Source organism: Sus scrofa, chromosome 12, assembly GCF_054392235.1.
Source record: "Sus scrofa isolate SSC_HxYL_T2T_F1_AM1 chromosome 12, Sscrofa_HxYL_maternal_Yorkshire_Landrace_v2.0, whole genome shotgun sequence".
In the NCBI taxonomy this organism is placed as follows: domain Eukaryota; kingdom Metazoa; phylum Chordata; class Mammalia; order Artiodactyla; family Suidae; genus Sus; species Sus scrofa.
In genome coordinates this window covers 22,591,068-22,609,529 of record NC_139394.1, presented here as the reverse complement: position 1 = coordinate 22,609,529, position 18,462 = coordinate 22,591,068, and the positions used below count along the sequence as shown (strand labels likewise).

The following is an 18,462-nucleotide window of genomic DNA, read 5'->3' as shown; positions in this document are numbered from 1 at the left end:
GTGGTCCCTGCCCTCATGCAGCCACAGCCTAGTGGGGAGGACAGAAGGCAGACGGGTCACCGGTACCAGGAGAGGAGAGAGTGGGGGCGGGGGCCAGGAGGGCCCGAGTCCAGACACAGATGGACGCTGGCCCGAAGCGGGGGAGGATTTGCCGTCTGCACGGGGCTTTGTCAGGCGACCACCTCTCATAAACCACCTCCCATCCACGCTCCTGGCTGCCCACAAAGATAAACTTGCGAGGGGCCTTTTGCGGATTAGGAAGCTGAGGTCAAAGTGACAGCGTGGGTCAGACCCCAAGTTCTAGGCTCTGCATGTCCCTCCCTTCGTCCAGCTCTGCCTCCCATCTGGCAGGGAGCCTGCCGCCTTCCTGCCCTTCTCGGGCCTCATGGGCTGAAGAGGCCTGAGCCCCCATCCAGGGAGACCGGAGTGGCCGCTGCACAGCACAGGCTCCAGGCAAGGCTTTCTGTGCCTTCAGTGGGAGACGCACGTGTGCTTCCTGGGTGCCCCCACCAGACCCAGGAGACATCCAGACCACCCATGTGTCCCCAGACCCCCTCCCAAGATCTCCCCCATCCTCCACTTCCCTTCCCCACCTGGCTCCGCCGAGGCAGGGTCTGCAGCAGCTCAGGGTCCCCCCGCCCTGTTGGGGACATGCAGAGCAGGCAAGGAAGGGTTAAATAGGATTGCTGCCCTTGAGCCCCCCCGGTCCCCTTCTGGAGAGGGCAGATCAAACTCTGGGCCAGCCAGGCTCTGGGTGGGGCTGGGCCGGCCTGGGGCACATGTGAACAGGATGGCCTACCCCAGGCCGACCCCGGCACCACCGGGCCTCGTGCCAAAACCTCTCCCTTTTCGGAGTAAGTCTGGTTGCGCGGGTGGGGGCCGCAGGGCAGGTATGAGGAAGGGAGGCCGCTCCGGTCACCTCGCCCCGCCCCGACTGAGTGGACAAGCGCGGGACCGAGCCGGGCCTCCTCCGCACACCTCTCCTCCCTCCGCGACACGGGCTCCCGCCCCGTCGGACACAGCCACGGAGAGTCAGAGGGACCGATGAGGATCTTTATTTACAAAGTGAGCTGAGGTGAACACTCCTCACGTAAAAAAAGAAAAACACACATATATACACACACAGCCTGCAGCTATCAAACTCCCCAGAGGTAGCGAACCTACTCCTGCGTGGGAGGCTGCGGGGGGCAGTGGGCACAGCGAGGCTGCTCTGAGCTGAGGAACCAGCTGCTCACATGCTGCTCACAGTGGGGAGAGGAAATTATGAAAGAAACTGGGAGCTGTCTTAGAGGTCAGAAGTCAGGAGCAGGGGAAAGATCTGGAAACTGACTGCGGGCTATTACGTCATGTGGATATGAGCAATGATGGCTCATCTCTCCACACGTTTCCTTCTAAGGCGCCCGAGGGAAGGGGCTGGGACCCTCGCCACCAGCCCCCTGCGGCCACTCTAAGCCCCTCAGAGGGCGGCAATGGCTTTGGCAGCCACCTGGCGGCCCAGGGGCAGGCTGAGGTCCGTGATGGCCAGAACCACCCTGGGGCTGGACATGGCCGACACCTTCACCAGCTCCGACACCTGCCAGACAGACAGACAGACGGAGGTCGGCGGGCTGCCGCTGGGTGGGCACGACGTCGGGGAGCAGGGAGCCCCGAGGGCACTCACGGTGGTGAAGGGCATGAACTGCAGGATGCTGCCGCGGCTGCCCTGCTCCAGGCAGTCCACACACTCCTCCATGAACCACTGCACGAACTGCGTGTGGGGGCCGGCGGTCCGCGAGCCCAGGATGGAGGAGATGAGCAGGAACAGGTTGGCTGTGCCGCAGGCGGCGGGGGGAGAGGAATTCCGTGAGCAGGGCCTGGGAGGAGCTCAGCGCCAGGGAAGGAAGAGACCGACGTGCTCAGGGCGGCCCCCAAAAAGGGGCGTTGAAAAGAAGGAGGAAAGCTGGGGGCGAGCCAGAGGGCGGGTGGGAAGGAGCCTGGGGGAGACAGGGGAGCAGCCACCGGGGGAGCTGAGGAGAGAGCGGAGGGACGGGGGGCGGGGGACTCACCCAGGACTCGGTTCAGCGGGTCCCTCATGTTAACTGTGTGGAGCTGGGAGGCCGACAGGGAGCTGCTCATGGAGCGGTCGGCTGTGGGGCCAAGGGAGCGAGCACTGAGGGAACGGCCTCCTGGGTTCCAAGCCGCCGGCCCAGGGACGCTGCACCCCTGGGGTGGGGGGGACTCCCCCCAAGAAGGTTCTTGGGTGGGGTCATCAGGGCCCCGGATACAGACATCCCCACAAGCAGGTAAGACAGAAGAACCAACATCTGGTGGCCCCGCCAGGAGAAGGGGGCCCATCTGCGGACGGCACAACCGCTAAGCCTCACGACTCCATTTTACAGACAGAAAAGCTGAGACCAAGGTTTGCTGAGTAACTGGCTAAGGGTCACAGGATGCACAGGCGGCAGACCCAGCATCTTTCCTCTGCTCAAGTGCAGAGTCCCTAGGTGGCCTCAGACAAACTTCGGGGCTCGGGAGAAGTCTCTAGAAACTGGAAACATTAGATGAGGCAGCAGAGCTCCTGGCAGAGGGGGACAGTGACATTGAGGGCAGGGGGCGGGGGAGGGGTGCTGTCCCAGCAGGAAGGGTGGGGAGCAGCCCCGAGTTGCCGAGTTGCCCCCCGGGCTGCTCTAGGCCTCAGGCCTGCCTGAGGGGAAGGAGGGTTAGAGCCGGTGAGTCAATGGCACTGACTGTGCCCGAGGCAGCAGTGCCCTAAGTGACGGGAGAGGGAAGAGGAAGGGACCACAGAGGGCCACCAGCTGGGATGGACCCCGGCAGAAGAGCGTCGGCCGGGGCGGGGGGACAGAACGGCGCCGACTCCCACCCACCCTCTCTGACCCAGCGCAGGGCCGCCCTCAGGCAGGAGGGAGCTTCCGGACAGGACGCAGCCCGCCCAGCCCCGGTCCCCACACTCACTGGGACTCGAAAGGATGTTGGCATCATCCTCATTGGAGCTCAGCAGTCGCATCAGCTTCGAGGGCTGCATGTCGTCCAGGGGGAAGAGGCTGATGTAATCCTGGAGGGCAGGAGAGGCGCTGTGACCCACCCCTGGGTCCCCCAATCTCCCCTTATGGCCAAGAAAGCTGCGCTGAGGCCGGAGTCAAGTCCCCCCAGGCTGCAGGCTGCATCTCAGCGGGTTCCTTCCCTTTCCTCGGGCCTCTCACTGTCCTGGGGAGAGACCCACCCTCAAGTCACCCCTGACACAGCGGCCCAGGGGCAGGGACCGGGCCTGGCTGCCTGTGCCTGAAGGGGCCTCTCACCAGAAGAGGCTCATAAGGGGGCTGCTCAGTAAGACGGGCTGCTGATCAGCACAGGGCAGGCGGACGCAGGAGAGGCCCCCCTACCTCGATGTCTTCCCGGTGCCTCTTCTTTTGGCGGGAGGACGCCTGCCCCTTGTGGGAGGAGTAGGAACTCAGGGCACACCAGACAGCCAGCCTGGCAAAGGGGTCCAGGAAAGGGTGTGACATCAGCAGACTCCCACCCAAAGGGTTTCAGTGCCCAGGCTGATCAGACCCCACCCAACAGGGCATCCCCGGGGCCCGGCTCCTAGGTGGCCCAGGTGGGATGCCTGACTGCAGGCTGGGTCAGGGGTGGCTTGAGGGTCCACTCAGAATCCTACTTGGCGAGTGCGGTGCCAGGGGGGTCCATGAGGCTGTGCCACTTGGAGGAGTCGGTGAGCAGGCCAGGCAGGATGTGGCCCAGCAGGACCAGGGTCACCTGCTGCATGTCCAGACAGAAGATGGAGTAGAGCAGCTCCACCGCCCGCAGCGTGTGCTCCTTCCGCGTCTCCTTCAACAGCTCCTGGACGGGCGGCAGGCTGGGTGAGGAGCTGAGGGCAACCAGGCTCTGACGCCCTGCGGCTCTGCTCAGAGCCCAGGGGCTCCCCAGGCGAGAACCAGCCTCGGGGTTGCAAGGAATCTTCTCGGTGTTCACGGGGCCTCACGGAGAAGCCTGGCTGACCAGGCGGGGGCGTTGGGCAGCGAGAGGACCGGACGGAGCTTGGTCCTGTCAGGCGTTTTCTCAGCCGTCTGAGGATGCCTGTGCCCCCGCCCACCCCCACCCAGCCCCGGTACCTTAATCAGGTTGTTGCAGAACCAGTAGACGCCTCCCATGTGCAGCAGGGTGTCAAAGACGTGGATGGAGCGGCTGTCCACCCAGCCCCTCTCCAGCACCTTGGCAAACACGTCCGTCAGCACCTCCTTGATGGGTCGCTTGGGGGGCAGCAGGTTCCAGTAGGGCATGCTGTCCATGCCCATGGCCGGGAACTTGATCTGCGTGGCGGTCTGCTGCAGCACGTCCGCACACATGTGCTCCAGGATGGAGCTCATGATCACCACCCTGGGGGAGGGGGCTTCAGGTCGGGCAGCGCCAGCTTCGACAGCCGGCCTGGGGAGGGAGGCCACATCCAGCCCCGGCTTTTCCCGGGACTTGGGTTCCGGAAACATTCCGGGGGAAATCAGCCCCGCTCCGCGCCGTGGGAGGAGACAAGGGGATGTTGAGAACCCCTGGGAGACCCGACCCCCCCCAGCGCTGCTCCCAGCACCAAGCCTATGGGGGCGCGGGGCTGGCCAGGTCTTTTCAGCCATGGATTCGCACTTCCTCTCACTCCCTCTCTCTGCAACTTCCCCCAGGCCCCGGCCCTGCCAATCTCCTGGCAGAAGATAAGTACAATCACTTCCCTCTCGGCCGAGTGCTGGGGGCGGGGGGGTGTTCCCCATCCAGCCTTGGCCTCCTCCCAAAGTAAACTCTTACTTCCAGGACAGGGGCCCGAGGGCTGCCCCACCAGGCTCTTCCCGGCCCTCGGGAGCGGGGCAAACCTAAGTGTGGATCCAGGAAAGTGCCTGTGAACCCGGGCCTGGGCCTGAGCACTCGCTGTTCGAGGAACACGCGGTGACTCTGGGAAAGTCACTATGACTTTCAAGGCCCTTTGCCCACCTGCTTGACGGAGCCACGGATTTCCCAGACAGGAGTCAGGGTGCTCAGTGTGGACCGTGTCAGGGGAAGCACGCCATTACTTGGGGGAGGATGATCGGGGGCGGGGGGGGGGGGAATAAAGAAGGAGGCGAGGGAAGAGGAGGAGATGGGATTCTAAAGACCCTCCCGAGCTCATTTCGGCTCAGCGTTTCCACTTCTCCCTTATATGACATCCCAGCGGCCACCTTGTGGGTCATCACTCATCACTTATGGCAGCACTAGTCGCAACAGCCAAGAAGTCGAAGAAACCCATGGGTCCACCAACCGGAGAACAGATAAGCAAAATGCAGTACATACAGACAACGGAACATCATTCAGCCTTCAAAAGGAGGGACACTCTAACACATGCAGTGACATAGTTGAATCTCTGGGGTATTACGGAAGTAAAACACGCCAGTCACAAAAAGATAAACACTAAGAGTTCCTGCTGTGGCTCTGTGGGTTAAGAATCTAAGGGCAGGAGTTCCCGATGTGGTGCAGTGGGATTGGTGGCATCTTGGGGATTGGACATGGGTTCAATCCCCAGCCCAGCCCAGTGGGTTAAGGATCCGGTGCTGCTGCAGCTGCGGCTTAGGTCATCATGGCAGCTCAGATCTGGCCCCTGGCCCAGAAACTCCTCTGGGCGGCCAAAAAAGAAGAAGAAGAAAAAAAAAGAATCCAACCACAGAGGCTCAGGTTGCTACGGAGGCACAGGTTCAATCCCCAGCCTGGCCCAGTGGGTTAAAGGATCCACCAAAGCTGTAGCATAGGTCACAGTTACAGCTTGGATTCAGTCCCTGGCCTGGGGACTTCCATATGCCACAAGTGCAGCCATTAAATAAAAAATGAAAAAAAAAAAAAAAAAGACAAATCCTGTATGATTCCATTTACATGGGTACCTAGAGTAGTCAAATCCACATAAACAGAAAGTAGGGTGGTGGGTGCCTGGGGCAGCAGGGGGAGGACAGGAAGGAGAGTTGTTTAAAGGATCCACTTTCAGATTTACAAGATGAAAGAGGTCTGGAGAGCTGTTTCACAATGTGACTATAACTAACACACTACTGAAACTGAAACCGAACACTTGAAAATGGTTAACATAGTAAATTTTACGTACTTTTTAACCACAATTTTTTTTTTTTGGCTGCACCCGTAGCATGTGAAAATTCCCGGGCCAGGGATCAAATCCAAGCCACGGCTGTAACCAGAACCACAGCAGTGACAACACTGGATCCTTAACCTGCTGAGCCACCAAGGCACTCCTTACCACAGTTTTTTTTTGAAAAAGCTTATTAGATGGGTAAATGAACCAACATTACTGAACTCAACATAGCTGAAGTTGCTAGGGAGGTCCTCCAAGTCCCTAAAAAGCTAAGGCAGGAAAATGTCACAGAAAATAGCCGGGCCCGGGGTGGGAGTGGGTTCAGGACGGGGTAGATGGGCCCATGAGGGTTTCTGGACAGTGATACGGCGACGATAATCACTTCCCTCCGCCAAGCTAGTCGCCCAGAACTTGAGCTCTTGGAGGGAAGTTATCATAGCTGCTCGGGGTCTGTGGTTCGGGCACAGACACGGCAGGTGCTGGATTAGAAACACTCCTGGCACAGCACAGAGACACACACTAAGTGCTGCCGAGTCGGCGAGTGAACGTGTGATTAAGAACACGAGCGAGGAAGGAAGAGGGTGAGCGGGCGGCAGCGTGTGTGGAAAAGGTAAGGGGAGAGGCAGAGAGGGCTTCCCTGGGGGGCTGGGGGCCGATTCTTAGGACAGACCCGCAGAGGCCCAGAAGGGAGTGGCTGGGTTACTGACCGCTCGTTGTAGAACTGCAGGGTGTTCTCGCTGTTCAGCGGCCCTGCCAGCTGGCGGATCATCTGCAGAGACTTCTCACGCTCATCCAGGCCCAGCATCCGCACGTGGGCCACGAGCCAAGCCACAGCACACACAGCCAGACTGCACACTTTCCCCTTGATGTTATCTGTGATTTTCTGCAATAGGGGAAACGGGTGACTGAGGTCCCTGTCTCCCCTTCCCTGGCCCCCATGGGCAACGATGTGCGGCAGTGGGGTCCAGGGCCCCAGGCCACAGCTCTCTGCACCACAAGTGGGCTTTTCCCTAAGTGACCTGGGTGGGAGCGGGTAGCTAAGGCTATGACTACAGGGAACATCAAGGTTCACGCACGGGCTCCCGGATGCAGGGTCTTTTTTGTTCTGACCCAGTCCCAGACGGGCGCCGTGTCTCAGGGGAGCGTGCAGGCTGCGGGAGAGGGCGGCTACCTGGATGGACTCGAAGGCCAGGACCCCGTTCTCCCAGGCGTTGAGGATTTCCAGGATGGCCGCCGAAATGCTGAGACAGGCTTCGTTCCACTTCATCTGCCTACGAGGGGGCGGGGGTGAGGAAACATCACCACGGGGCACGTGGGATGGGGTGAGGGAGAGGGTCTGGGCCTGTCCCCACCGCCGCCCTGGGAGTGGGCGTCCAGGCCACTGACACCAGCTTCATCTCGGAGAAGTTGTTGAGCAGAGCCACCAGGGACTCCACTTTGGTGGAGTCGGGCCGGAAGCAGGGGTGGTCAGGGTTCAGGATTTTGCCTTCCTCAGGCATGCACGTCTGCATCCAGGTCTCAAAGAAGAACACCTCTGCTCCTGTGCTCGAGTCGGACAGGATCACCTGGGAAAGGAAGAGGGGGCACCGTGCCCTGCACCTCTTTTCCTGCCAGGCTGCCTCCCCCTTCCCACCCAGCCTGAACAACTGGGGACAGACCAAGTGGTCCAAGGGAGAAAGACAGGGGGCTGTGCTGCCACCTAGTGGTAGGTGTGAGTGTGGCACCGAAGGATTCAGGACGTGACAAGGGGGCAATCTACTGACTTGGAGGGAGTGGGCACCTGATTTCCGCAGCAGCCGGGAGAAGGGGCTTGGGAGACCGCCAGGGGCCAGGGTAGGGGTATGAGGTGGGGAGGGTCACTGGTCGTCGTCTTCCCCTCTGCCCCACAGTTGGCGCCCCAGTCCTGCCTGCTCCTCGTCCCTCACCTCCGAGCCATAGGTCTGGGCCACGTGGCACAGCATGAGGAAGGAGATGTCAAAGAGCAGGGCTCGAACCGAGGCCGCTTTGGCTGAGAAGGATGAGAAGGCTGACGCCGCAGCCCAGGGCAAGGGCCCAAAAGTCCTGCCTGGGTCGGGAGGGGATCAGGATCTGCCTCGAGGAAGGTCAGGGACCGAGTGGCTCCTTCAAAGCTCGGAGGCTCAGAATCCTTTTCTTGAGTCTCAATTAGAACATCATCCCTTCCCTGGAGTCAAAGACTCCCGATGCCCTCCGTCCCCAGCACGGGACCGAATGGTGATGGGGGAGCCAGAGAGACAAAGGGCGGTTTGGGAAGAATTCTTTTCCTGGCATGACCCCCCTTCAAGGCTCCCCCAAAGCCTTGGTCAGTCATCCCTAGGGGAGAAAACGGCCTCTGAGGATGAGCAAAGGCCGCCTCTTCCCTCTGCTATCCTCTCCCTCCACACCCCTCCTTCAGGGCCATGGGTCTGGGCACGTAGAGCTGACTTACTGCTTTCTTCGCTGCCGTGTGTCGTGAATTCATTCAAACTGCGGAAGCAACGCAGACAGGTCACAGGTCACATCAACCAGGGCAGGAGCTGCACAAGGGCTGGGGCCAGGGGCTCCACCCACTCAGAAAGGCGGCCACTAGAGTCTGAGTTACAGGTTCGACTTAAAAGGAACTCCACTGCTACTGAAATAAGAACTCTGTTTTGTTGTTTTTGTTTGTTTGTTTTGTCTTTTTAGGGCCACACTCGAGGCATATGGAGGTTCCCAGGCCTAGGGGCTGAATCTGAGCTGCAGCTGCCAGCCTACGCCACAGCCACAAAAGCAACGCAAGATCCGAGCCATATCTGTGACCTACACCACAGCTCACGGAAACACTGGATCCCTAACCCACTGAACCTACGTCCTCGTGGATACTCGTCAGGTTCGTCACCCCTGAGCCACGGCGGGAACTCCAGAACTCTATTTTTAGGATTTCCAAGGCCTAGAGAATGGCTTGCTGCGTGAAACATTCTATACATCAGATTCCAGGTCAGTCCAAAAAGTCAGCAGAATTTGACAGCCCCTTAGTAGCGACTGTGAACGCAATCCCTCCACGTCTCCTGTTCAACACGGCACCTCACCAAACACCTCCGCTTCCTCCTGAGCTGAGGAGAAAAGAGCACTTCCCGTCCGGAGAACCAGCCCTTCCCCCAGGTCTCCAGCTGGGCCGCTCTGCCTTGGCATCTCTGGGGAGACCCAGGGCCCAGTGCCGGGCCCTTAACCTGCTCCCTCCTCCTGCAGACATGCCTCCTAGGCCCCGGGCAGAGGCTCGGCCGTCCTTACTTGATGAATTTCCGGGCGAAGGACTTAAGCTTCCCAGTGGCGGCGGCAGCGGCCAGCAGCAAGTCGAGGCTCTTCCCGGACAGCATGTGGCCCAGGACCCCCAGCAGCCCCTCTGGGGACTTGGAGTGGTCTGCATCCATGGTCTGGGGACAAGACAGGAAATGAAGTCCTGACCGACACCGAAGACCCACCCAGACACAGCCTGGCTGCAGCGTCTCTCTCTGCATGTCTCCATTAAATGGGATCCCACGACCTGCCATTTACTGGGCTTCTTTCCGACTCCAATCTCCAATTTGTTCCTAAGGGTCCTCGCTCTCTGATCCGTCCCTGTCAACTAAACTGGGACGATGGGGGGGGGCTCTTTGCTGTGACATCGGCACTGTCTCCGCACGAGCAAGTGAAGCGCCTACCGCAGCACCTGGCTTACCAGCGATGCTCAACAAGTACCTGCATCCAGAGGCGCTGCCCTCACCTTCCCTTTCTCTACCTCCAAAGTAACGGGGAGAGAGAGAGGTCTGTGGCCTGTTTATTCATCTGGAAGTAGAGGGAAAACTGGAAAGAGGGAAGGGAAGTCCCGGGAGGCGCGGGAAGAACGCACTCACTTTAAGGATGTTGGTGACGGTGGGCTCCGCACGGAGGATGAGCCCGGGGTTGGGCTGGATGTTGGCGTTTTCATCGGATTTCAGCTGGGGTGCGTGCTCCCGGTCTGCTTTGCTGTGGCCATAGCCAGTCGGTCAAGAGAAGGTAAGAGGAACAGAGATCAAAATTTTTTTTTTTTTTCTTTTTAGGGCCACGCCCGCGGCACAGGGAGGTTCCCAAGCCAGGGGTCGAATCAGAAGTGCAGCTGCCGGCCACAGCCACAGCCACAGCAATGCAGGATCCGAGCCGTGTCTGCAACCCAGACCACAGCTCATGGCAACGCTGGATTCTTAACCCACTGACCGAGGCCAGGGATCGAACCTGCATCCTCATAGATACTAGTCAGGTTCGTTAACCACTGAGCCACAAGGGGAACTCCCCCTAGAGATCAATTCTTGACACGCTCCCTGCAGCAGAGGCACTGAGAAGGCGGAGACACACAGGAACCACTGGGGGAGGGTGATGCTTGTGAAAACATATCCAGTATCACAGTTGCTTCCGTTTGTCACTGGTCATTACATCTATTTTGAAAGTTCATTTGATACTAAAGGAGGTTTTAGGATTTCTCCTTGGATCACAAAGGAGGGCTGGAGTTAAACCCCGGTCTGCAGAAATCAGTGGCTCCCGTCCCTGGAGACCCTCGGCATGGTTCCTGTGCCCTGCAACCCAAACTCTACACAGGAGGGGAAAGGCACCCAGAGCCCAGTCTGGACACGGGCCAGCGGGGGCGGGCTGGTTAAGGGGCCCCGGGCCAGCCAAGGAGCTCACACTTACCGCTTGGCCATGAGGTTGTTCATGCTAGCTTCAGACAGAAGCCCCTGCTTGCTACATTCTTGGAGCAGGAAATTTGTACAGTCACAGCTGTGAGGGAGAAAGGTGACGTGGGGCCTGGGCATTCAGCAGGGATTACTGCGAGGGGGAAGCAATGGGGCCTCCCCGGCTGGCAACCTCCCTCCTCCAGGATGAAAAATGTGTTGAGTGCCCGAGGGAAGGCCAAGCTGAGAGCTGTCGGCAACCACGGGGCTGCTGCCTCCTGCCCCTACCGGGAGGAGCCAGCGAGGAGATGGTCCCCAGTGCTTAGCTGGCACGTGGAGCAGGGGAAGAGCCACAACTCCCTCCAGCAGAGCAAGGCTGAGCAGGGACCTCATACTTGCAGCGCTGGTCAGCTTTGTCCAGCAAGGGCGTGAGCTTCAGCAGGAACTCAAAAGCGGAATTGACGTCCTCGGTAAAGTCCTGCAAAGAGCCAGAAACTGCCGTCCAGCTTCCAGACCCCCAACGCCACCCACAGCCTGTGATGCAGGCTCTCGAGGGCATCCTGCTGGGTGCACCCTACGAGTTGGCCGTGCCCACCGCTGGGCTCCAGCGACTGCAGCGTGAGAGCGGGGGGCCTCGCTGCTCCCTGCCACCCTGGCCCTGGTCATCTCAGGCAACCTCGCCTCTGGGGGTGGCCTGGCCACCCTCTATCGGGAGACCAGGAGCACATGCATGGATGCACACAGATGCACAGGCTTCCCACGCTTCCAGCCCTCCTCCAGTGGCACCAAGAGCACTGCCCAGCAAGGGCCAAGCGACCCAAACAAGGACTCACCTGCTCCCACGCCCACCCTCCATCTCATTTGTTTAACTCACCTTGTCCCCATGGGAGTATTTCTTCAACTTCACCAAAACCTGTGGAATCTAGAAGGTGAGACAGGGGGAGAAACAGGAAGCATAGTTTCCTTTCTCTTTTGCCCAGGTCGTCCCTCCATCCCCCTGCTCTGGGCAGAGACCAGAACCCCCCTGGCCTGGAAGTGAAAGCGCTCCAAGAGCTGAATGAGCAAGCTGCCTGGCACCCTCAGCCTGCGGGGCAGGAACCCATCCCTTCCGTGACTAAGGAAACGCCGTAAGCGAAGGTGGGCTCCCACGGCCACCCTGAGCCACCCCTGGCGTCACCTCTCTGAGAACCCTCCCCAGCCTGGCTCTCTGGGGCCCCCACATCCCAGGTACCTTGAGGAAGGTGAAAGCTGTCCACTTGAGCTCCCCAGTGCCCTCAGGAGACTCGATGAGGCCCACGAAGCAAGCTTTCCAGATCTCCAGGACAAAAAGTGGGGTGGGGATATGCTGTGGGAAGACCCGAAGGCGAGGCATGAGGGCATCTGCCCCCTCCGTCTCCTGGCCCCTGGGGCTCAAGTGGGTCAGAGGCCACGCAGCACGGGCACCTCCCCCACTCGTGTGCGAGAGGCAGGGGTGGCAGGTGACACTGCAGAACCACTGCACCTGAGAGATCCGCGCAGGTCTGGGAGAAACCCCACTTCCCCCAAGAAAGACCAGAGGTCTCCCTGCTGCCTTGCCCGGGCGGCCCACCTTGGGGCCAGAGATGCCCCCGTGGCCTCCCACCTGCATGCGTTTCACCATCATCAGCTGTTCCACCAGCGGCTGGGTCTCGCCTGTCAGGTTCATGGTGCCCTCGAGTAAGACCAACGCGTGGACTGTGGGGAAGCCAGTCTTGTGCAGCTGCTCAGAGTGCACGGACAGCATGGTGGGGATGCTGAGGGGACAGACACACAGGGGACGGTGTGGGGAACACGAGGAAGAGTCGGAGAGGGGGTGAGAGCAGAGGGGCGGGGCCAGGGCCTTTCCCCTCTCCCTTCACCAGGGTCACCCAGGAGCGGGTACCTCCTGATGAGCGTGCCACACTGCTCGGCCTGGCTGCGGAGCTGAGGGTTGCTGAGGTTGGCCAGGATATCCCCAAGCTTCAGGAGGGAATGCTCGATGGCAGTCCAGGAGGCTGGCAGAGAGAAGGCAAGGCAGCGAGTGATGGGCGACAGAGGAGAGGGCGAGACTGGCCCCACACCCCCCAACTCTGGCAGACCCGGGGCCCACGAAACAAGAGACCCGAGGCTTCCCCTGAGGATGGCGTGGAGGCTGGGGGGCTGAGGGCAGCATGCACTGTTTCCAGAAGGGGGTGAGCACCCGTGACGCAGGCGCTAGGAGCTGTTCCCAGGGGTCACTCGCAGCTGACTTCAGAGACTAAGTACGGCACACACAGGCAGTGACAGAAAGAGATAGGGGTGGGGGCTGCAGGCCCGTGACCAGAACAGCAAGGGGCCGCAGGTCACTTCAGAAGGGGGCAGGCCTTGCAAGTGGCCACCGCTCTCCACCCGGGTCAAGCTAGATTCCAACACAGCCTTCTGCGTTGGGCCACTCCCCGTCGGGGCCTTTTCTCTCGCTGTTCCCCTCTTCCGAAATCCATCCCCTTCTCGGCTGCACCCTCACACTCTCCACTATCTTTCCCCTCTCTGTTCAAGCCCCAGCGTTTTTCACAACTTGCCCGACTGGCCCAACCCACTGATCTCTTACCCCTAAATAAATGCCTGAACTCATGGTCCACACCGCATAATTGGCCCTTAATTATAAGTCACTTATCCTAGTTACACTTCCAAAGGGTCAAATGATGAATAATGGCACCAACTAGCCCATTAACCTCCATGTAGCACAGGGAAAAAAACAAAAACAAGAAGACCTGAAGTCCGATCAAATTAAGTTAAATATTCATTCATTTTTCAGCCAATAAACACTGGTCAAGTGCTCGAGATAGATAAGAAACTGTCAACACAGCCCACTTTTACACAGCGATCATCTTCCTGGACTTCTCACAAGCAATAAGCCGTTAGTTTGAGAAGCAATAAAAATACTAATCCTGTGACAAGTTCTCCAGCCAGGTCCTAAAGGCCTGAGGGTAACCCGTTCCAGCATGCCAGTTACTGGAGAACAAGAGATCCCAGGTGGTCCCAAGCCTAGGCCTGAGCAGGACCGCGGCCCGCCCGAGGGGCACACGCCCAGGAGAACCACTCCTCCCTCCCAGGAGGTGATCTGTCTGATCCCAGCTCTGGAAGACTCCAACATGTAACCCCTGCACTTGAGTCAAGAGGCAGGTGGCTCAACAGGCCCCGCCGCAGACGGGGACCGCGTTTAAGGGGCTGTTCTAGGCAACATTCACACACAAGAGTCATCTGCTTTCAGATGATGAGCAACATGGAGACAAACACAAGGATGGATGGTGTGCTTGTCCTGTCCTCTCATTTCCTCCGTGTATTTGGTACTAGTCTTGCTCCCCACTAGCTCATGTGCTGGTTGAGGGCAGGGACCCTGCCCCATGCTGCTTCAGTAGCCCCCCACCCCCCGCCCCCAGCACCTGGCACAGTGCTGGGCATACAATAAGGCTCAGTAAATACCTGTTGGTTGATTGGCTCGGGTGCCACCCTGCCCAAGTCCCTGGGATGTATGCAATGCTTATGGGGAGAAAAAAAAGGAAGTGGGATGATTTCAGATCCTCCTGGAAAAAAGTGGGATGGCATCCTGCCTCTCCCCTCTCAATTACAGAACGGGCTATGGGAGCAGTGGCAGGTGGGGCTCGGGGAACCAGGGGACATACAGGCCTCCTCTAGTTTGGCGATGTGGAGCAGGGCCCGGTTCTTGGTGCTGCTGAGGGTCTTCTCCAGGCGCTGCAGGCACATGGCAAGCTGCTTCTCGCCAGCGGCTGGAGTGCCAGCCTCCAGCCCCTCCCGGAGCCGCTCTGCAGAGGCTGCGGTGCAGCGCAGCAGCCAGTGGAGGGCGCTGAGAAGGGCCCGGCACAGCCCGATGCACTCCTCCGCTTTGCCATGACAGCTATCGGGAGAGGATGCAAAGTCTGTCTCTGCTCCAAAGGCTGAAATCCGACCCACACCAATGTTCCCGAGTGCCTGGCACCCCCTTACTATGGAAGAGAGCTGGGAAGCCAGCCAAGGCCTGGGGAGGACTGCCCTGCAGGCTTCCACTGATAGGATTTCAAATGAGCTACTCCAAATAAAGAGGCATTTTAGTCCCAAGGGAACAAGGAGAAAAAGAAGCGGATGGGTGGATGTGGGTGGGCAGGTGGGAAGAAGTGTGGGAACCCCCAGAGGTGGCCTGAGCCTTTGTGCCGACAGGTTCTCCTTCACACTAAGGAGAAGGACTTCACTGGAAGGTTAAGAGCCCCTCACCCCTGCCATTACCTCAGCCGGTCACAAAACATGTCCATGATGTCCAGCAAAGCCTGGACACACAGATCCCGGGAGAAGTCATCAAACTGCGGAAAGAACAGTGGAATGCCCCAGTCGCCGCCCAGGCTCACACGTGAGGCAGCTGGCGCTTCAAGACTCCTGCTCATCTTTCCTCCAACCTCAGGCTGCAGACCCTGCGTCCCTTCAGCCTTGGAAGTTGGCTCCTACCTGCCAGCCCCCACGGCCCAGGATCCCCCTCCCTCTAATGGAAGGCAGCCAGGCCAGCCAGAGGCAAGCTGTGCTGCCTGACCAGCCTCAGAGGTCACACGATCTCGGGGCGGTCAAGGGGGTGGGGCCCCATCTGTCACCACCCTGTCTCTGTCTCCCCGCCGCCCCCCTCGCTGGTGAGTGGCTGTGGTCATACCTTACTGATAGCTGTGAGGACGGAGGAGTAGGACACCATCTGGAGGGAGAGGAGAAAGATAAAGTTCAGGCAACCGGTGTCCCACAGTTGAGAGGAACAAACACGGACGCTCAGAGTTACTGCAGCTCTCCTAAGATCTCTACCCCTTCGAGAGGCCTTCCTCACGCCCCAAAGAGAGGCAGGAACACCAGGCAAGGTGCCCATTCCTGCGTCTACCAAACTCACAATGATGGACAGCACCGGCGTAAACCCACTGAGAAGGGGATGCGAGGTATTCAAGGGGCCACGTTTCGTGTCCACTTGCCACTCGCTGTCCACCAAAGAGGACAAGGTCTGACAGCTGGTGGGTAGAACAACGGACAAGAGGGTGGGCACGTTACTCTACTCCCACACCTGCTATCAACGGTGAGTTTATTTGGGCAAGAACTGGAGCCATTACAACCTTTTTCTGCAATGAAGAGGGAGTACCGACACTTTGAAATAAGGAGTGAATCCCATTATACATAGTTCTCTAGGACTTCTCCAGGCCACCACCCAAAGCAGAAATCCTGCCCCCACCCCTCATAATACCCTTCGACTCATCGTTACACTGTGGGTACCTACTGCCACCTCCACACTAGAAGCTCCTTGAGGACAAGGCTGCTTCAACACAGCGACCTCCATTAATAAGGTCTGCAGAATGAAAAAGCAAGATACCCTTAGAGCAGTAGTTCCCAAAGTAGCTTCCAAAGCTGCACTGTCCAGCAGGGAAGCCACTCAGCTGCATGGGGCTAAGTTTAAATTATTGCTGAATAACTTTAAAAATTCAGTTCCTTTGTCATGTTAGTCATATTTCAGGTGCTCCACAGCTACATGGGGCTGGCGGCTACTGTAACGGACAGCACAGATACAGACTATTTCCATCACAGTGGAAAATTCTATCGGGCAATGGTGTTCCAGATGTTCCTCGAGATGTGAAGAAAAGAGGCAGACTATCACCTTGGGAATGGATAAGCAATAAGACCCTGCTGTGTAGCACTGGGAACTACGCCTAGCCACTTACGATGGAGCATGATAATGTGAGAAAAAAGAATCTAAACAGGAGTTCCCGTCATGGCGCAGGGGTTAACAAATCTGACTAGGAACCATGAGAGGTTGCAGGTTCGATCCCTGGCCTTGCTCAGTGGGTTAAGGATCCGGAGTTGCCGTGAGCTGTGGTGTAGGTTGCAGACACGACTCAGATCCTGTGTTGCTGTGGCTCTGGCGTAGGCCAGTGGCTACAGCTCTGATTAGACCCCTAGCCTGGGAACCTCCTTATGCCGTGGGAAGCAGCCCTAGAAATGGCAAAAAGACAAAAAAAAAACAAAAAAGAATCTATACATGTATGTGTGACTGGGTCGCCATGTGATACAGTAGAAAATTGACAGAACACTGTAAACCAGCTGTAATGGAAAAAATAAAAATCATGATAAATGAAAAAAAAAAAAAAAGAAAGCCAGCATTTGATACCTGAGCTTGCCCCCCCGAAAAAAAAGAGGTGAAGAAAAATTTTACACACGCACACACATCCACAGCTTCTGTGTGACACGACTCTGAGAAACCCTGAAACGACCATATACAAAGAACTTTCTCTGAAGTAAACGGTTCTTAAACAAAGAGCTTCATCACCACAGGACTCCTCTAAACCATAAAAATATTCTTGTACACAATGAGAATCTCTGAGGTGACTGGAGATGAATCAAGCAGTATTTTTTCAACCTATTTGACCAAGGAATCTCATTTAACTAGTATTTGCAAAACATATTTTGAGAAATGCTCTCTGAACAGGGAGCTCCCCGAAAACAGAAATGGTGTTAAGCATATGTTGCCCTAGAAACCCAGCCTGGGACCAATCGCATAGTCGGCCCTCAGTAAGTTCTTTTTTTTTTCTTTTCTTTTCTTTTCTGGCTGCACCACAGCATATGGAGTTCCCAGGCCAGGGATCAGATCTGAGCTGCAGCTGCAACCTACGCTGCAGCCGCAGCTGCAGCAGTGCCAGATCTTTAAACCCACTGTGCCGGGCCAGGGATCGAACCTGTGTTCTAGTGCCACAGAGATGCCACCAATCCCCTTGCACCATAGCAGGAATGCCCCTCAGTAAGTTTTTATTGCTTTGGATTGATGAATTCTCATAACTAGCTCTCTGAAAAAAATTTTACCTTAAAACAAGTTTCAATGAGTAAAGCCTATTCATCACCATCATAAGATTGGCGGAAAGAAATCATCTGTCCTCAAGGAAATCAAACCCTACAGAGAGCTTTTAAGTTGTCATATTTAAAAAAAATAATGATAGCATGCTGCTCAAACATGAATAATACTACAGCAAATGGTCACAACTGTACATTCAAAACCACTGCCAAAATATACCAAGATCCAAAGCCGAACGCAATGACTGACAACATCAGGATAATCACCTGCCTCGTGGGTTGTCTTCACTAGAGGAAGAGAACTTTCCAAAGATTTAAGAAGAACGCTAAGTCACCCTCAATGACTCAGGATGGTGACGTTTACACGCATGGCGATGTCTTCCTTGTATGATTTCTCCGTCGTGTGAACAGACGGCCCTCCGTTCAGACATTGTTAACTAGCGTTCTTGGATAAAGAGAAGTGAAACACACAGAGGACTTAAATCCACAATGAGTGCTGAGTGCCACTCTCGGCGGGACATGCTGTGAAGCCGGAGCTGGTGTCTGACAGCGATCAGAAAGTTGGGCGCCTGCCTGGGCAGGATGACCGTAACGTTCCAGGCGACTGTTTGTTTATTTATAACTGAGGTCCCCATAGCAAGAGCTTGGCAGTGAACTGAACCTTGCTGGATACCAACCTGAAGGGGGAGCTGGATGTTCCCACTCGACCCTGACCCCAAACTGCTAGAGAAACCCCCAGATCTCTAGGTTCTAAGGGAGGCCCTTCGTTACTCAGAATTTACGGTCTCCAAATTCAGAATTCTGTTCGGCACGTTTCTGCTGACGGTATCAATAAAGCACTGCTACTCCAGAGACTTAAAAATGCTTTCCTCGGGGTGA

General features: G+C 57.4%; 1 protein-coding gene and 1 non-coding gene across 51 annotated transcripts in view; both read right to left on the bottom strand.

Annotated features, from left to right (window-relative positions):
- Positions 1-1,039: 1,039 nt before the first annotated feature.
- Positions 1,040-18,462, bottom strand: part of MED24 (mediator complex subunit 24) — a 36,540-nt gene continuing 19,117 nt past the window's right edge. For 13 of the 50 annotated variants that reach the window (XM_084984597.1, XM_084984601.1, XM_084984598.1 and 10 more), the window contains 23 exons: positions 15,419-15,457; positions 15,007-15,080; positions 14,409-14,641; positions 12,650-12,761; positions 12,371-12,521; positions 11,981-12,094; positions 11,624-11,671; positions 11,145-11,227; positions 10,769-10,855; positions 9,958-10,069; positions 9,356-9,498; positions 8,535-8,572; positions 8,014-8,096; positions 7,475-7,653; positions 7,260-7,359; positions 6,796-6,971; positions 4,110-4,374; positions 3,656-3,837; positions 3,381-3,471; positions 2,953-3,052; positions 2,046-2,126; positions 1,661-1,809; positions 1,040-1,573 (listed from right to left, as the gene is read on the bottom strand). In XM_084984597.1, the coding sequence (XP_084840723.1) occupies positions 1,457-1,573; positions 1,661-1,809; positions 2,046-2,126; positions 2,953-3,052; positions 3,381-3,471; positions 3,656-3,837; positions 4,110-4,374; positions 6,796-6,971; positions 7,260-7,359; positions 7,475-7,653; positions 8,014-8,096; positions 8,535-8,572; positions 9,356-9,498; positions 9,958-10,069; positions 10,769-10,855; positions 11,145-11,227; positions 11,624-11,671; positions 11,981-12,094; positions 12,371-12,521; positions 12,650-12,761; positions 14,409-14,641; positions 15,007-15,080; positions 15,419-15,457 (2,757 nt within the window). In that variant the 3' untranslated portion in view covers positions 1,040-1,456. Of the gene's footprint in view, positions 1,574-1,660; positions 1,864-2,045; positions 2,127-2,952; positions 3,053-3,380; positions 3,472-3,655; positions 3,838-4,109; positions 4,375-6,795; positions 6,972-7,259; positions 7,360-7,474; positions 7,654-8,013; positions 8,097-8,534; positions 8,573-9,355; positions 9,499-9,957; positions 10,070-10,768; positions 10,856-11,144; positions 11,228-11,623; positions 11,672-11,980; positions 12,095-12,370; positions 12,522-12,649; positions 12,762-14,208; positions 14,266-14,408; positions 14,642-15,006; positions 15,081-15,418; positions 15,458-17,850; positions 18,139-18,462 lie in introns of those variants that run through there. The other 37 variants (XM_084984579.1, XM_084984582.1, XM_084984580.1 and 34 more) reach the window with 10 other exon arrangements.
- On the bottom strand, positions 8,176-8,279 carry LOC146398137 (small nucleolar RNA SNORD124). Its single transcript, XR_014822190.1, has one exon. It is a non-coding gene; the product is annotated as a small nucleolar RNA SNORD124 (small nucleolar RNA).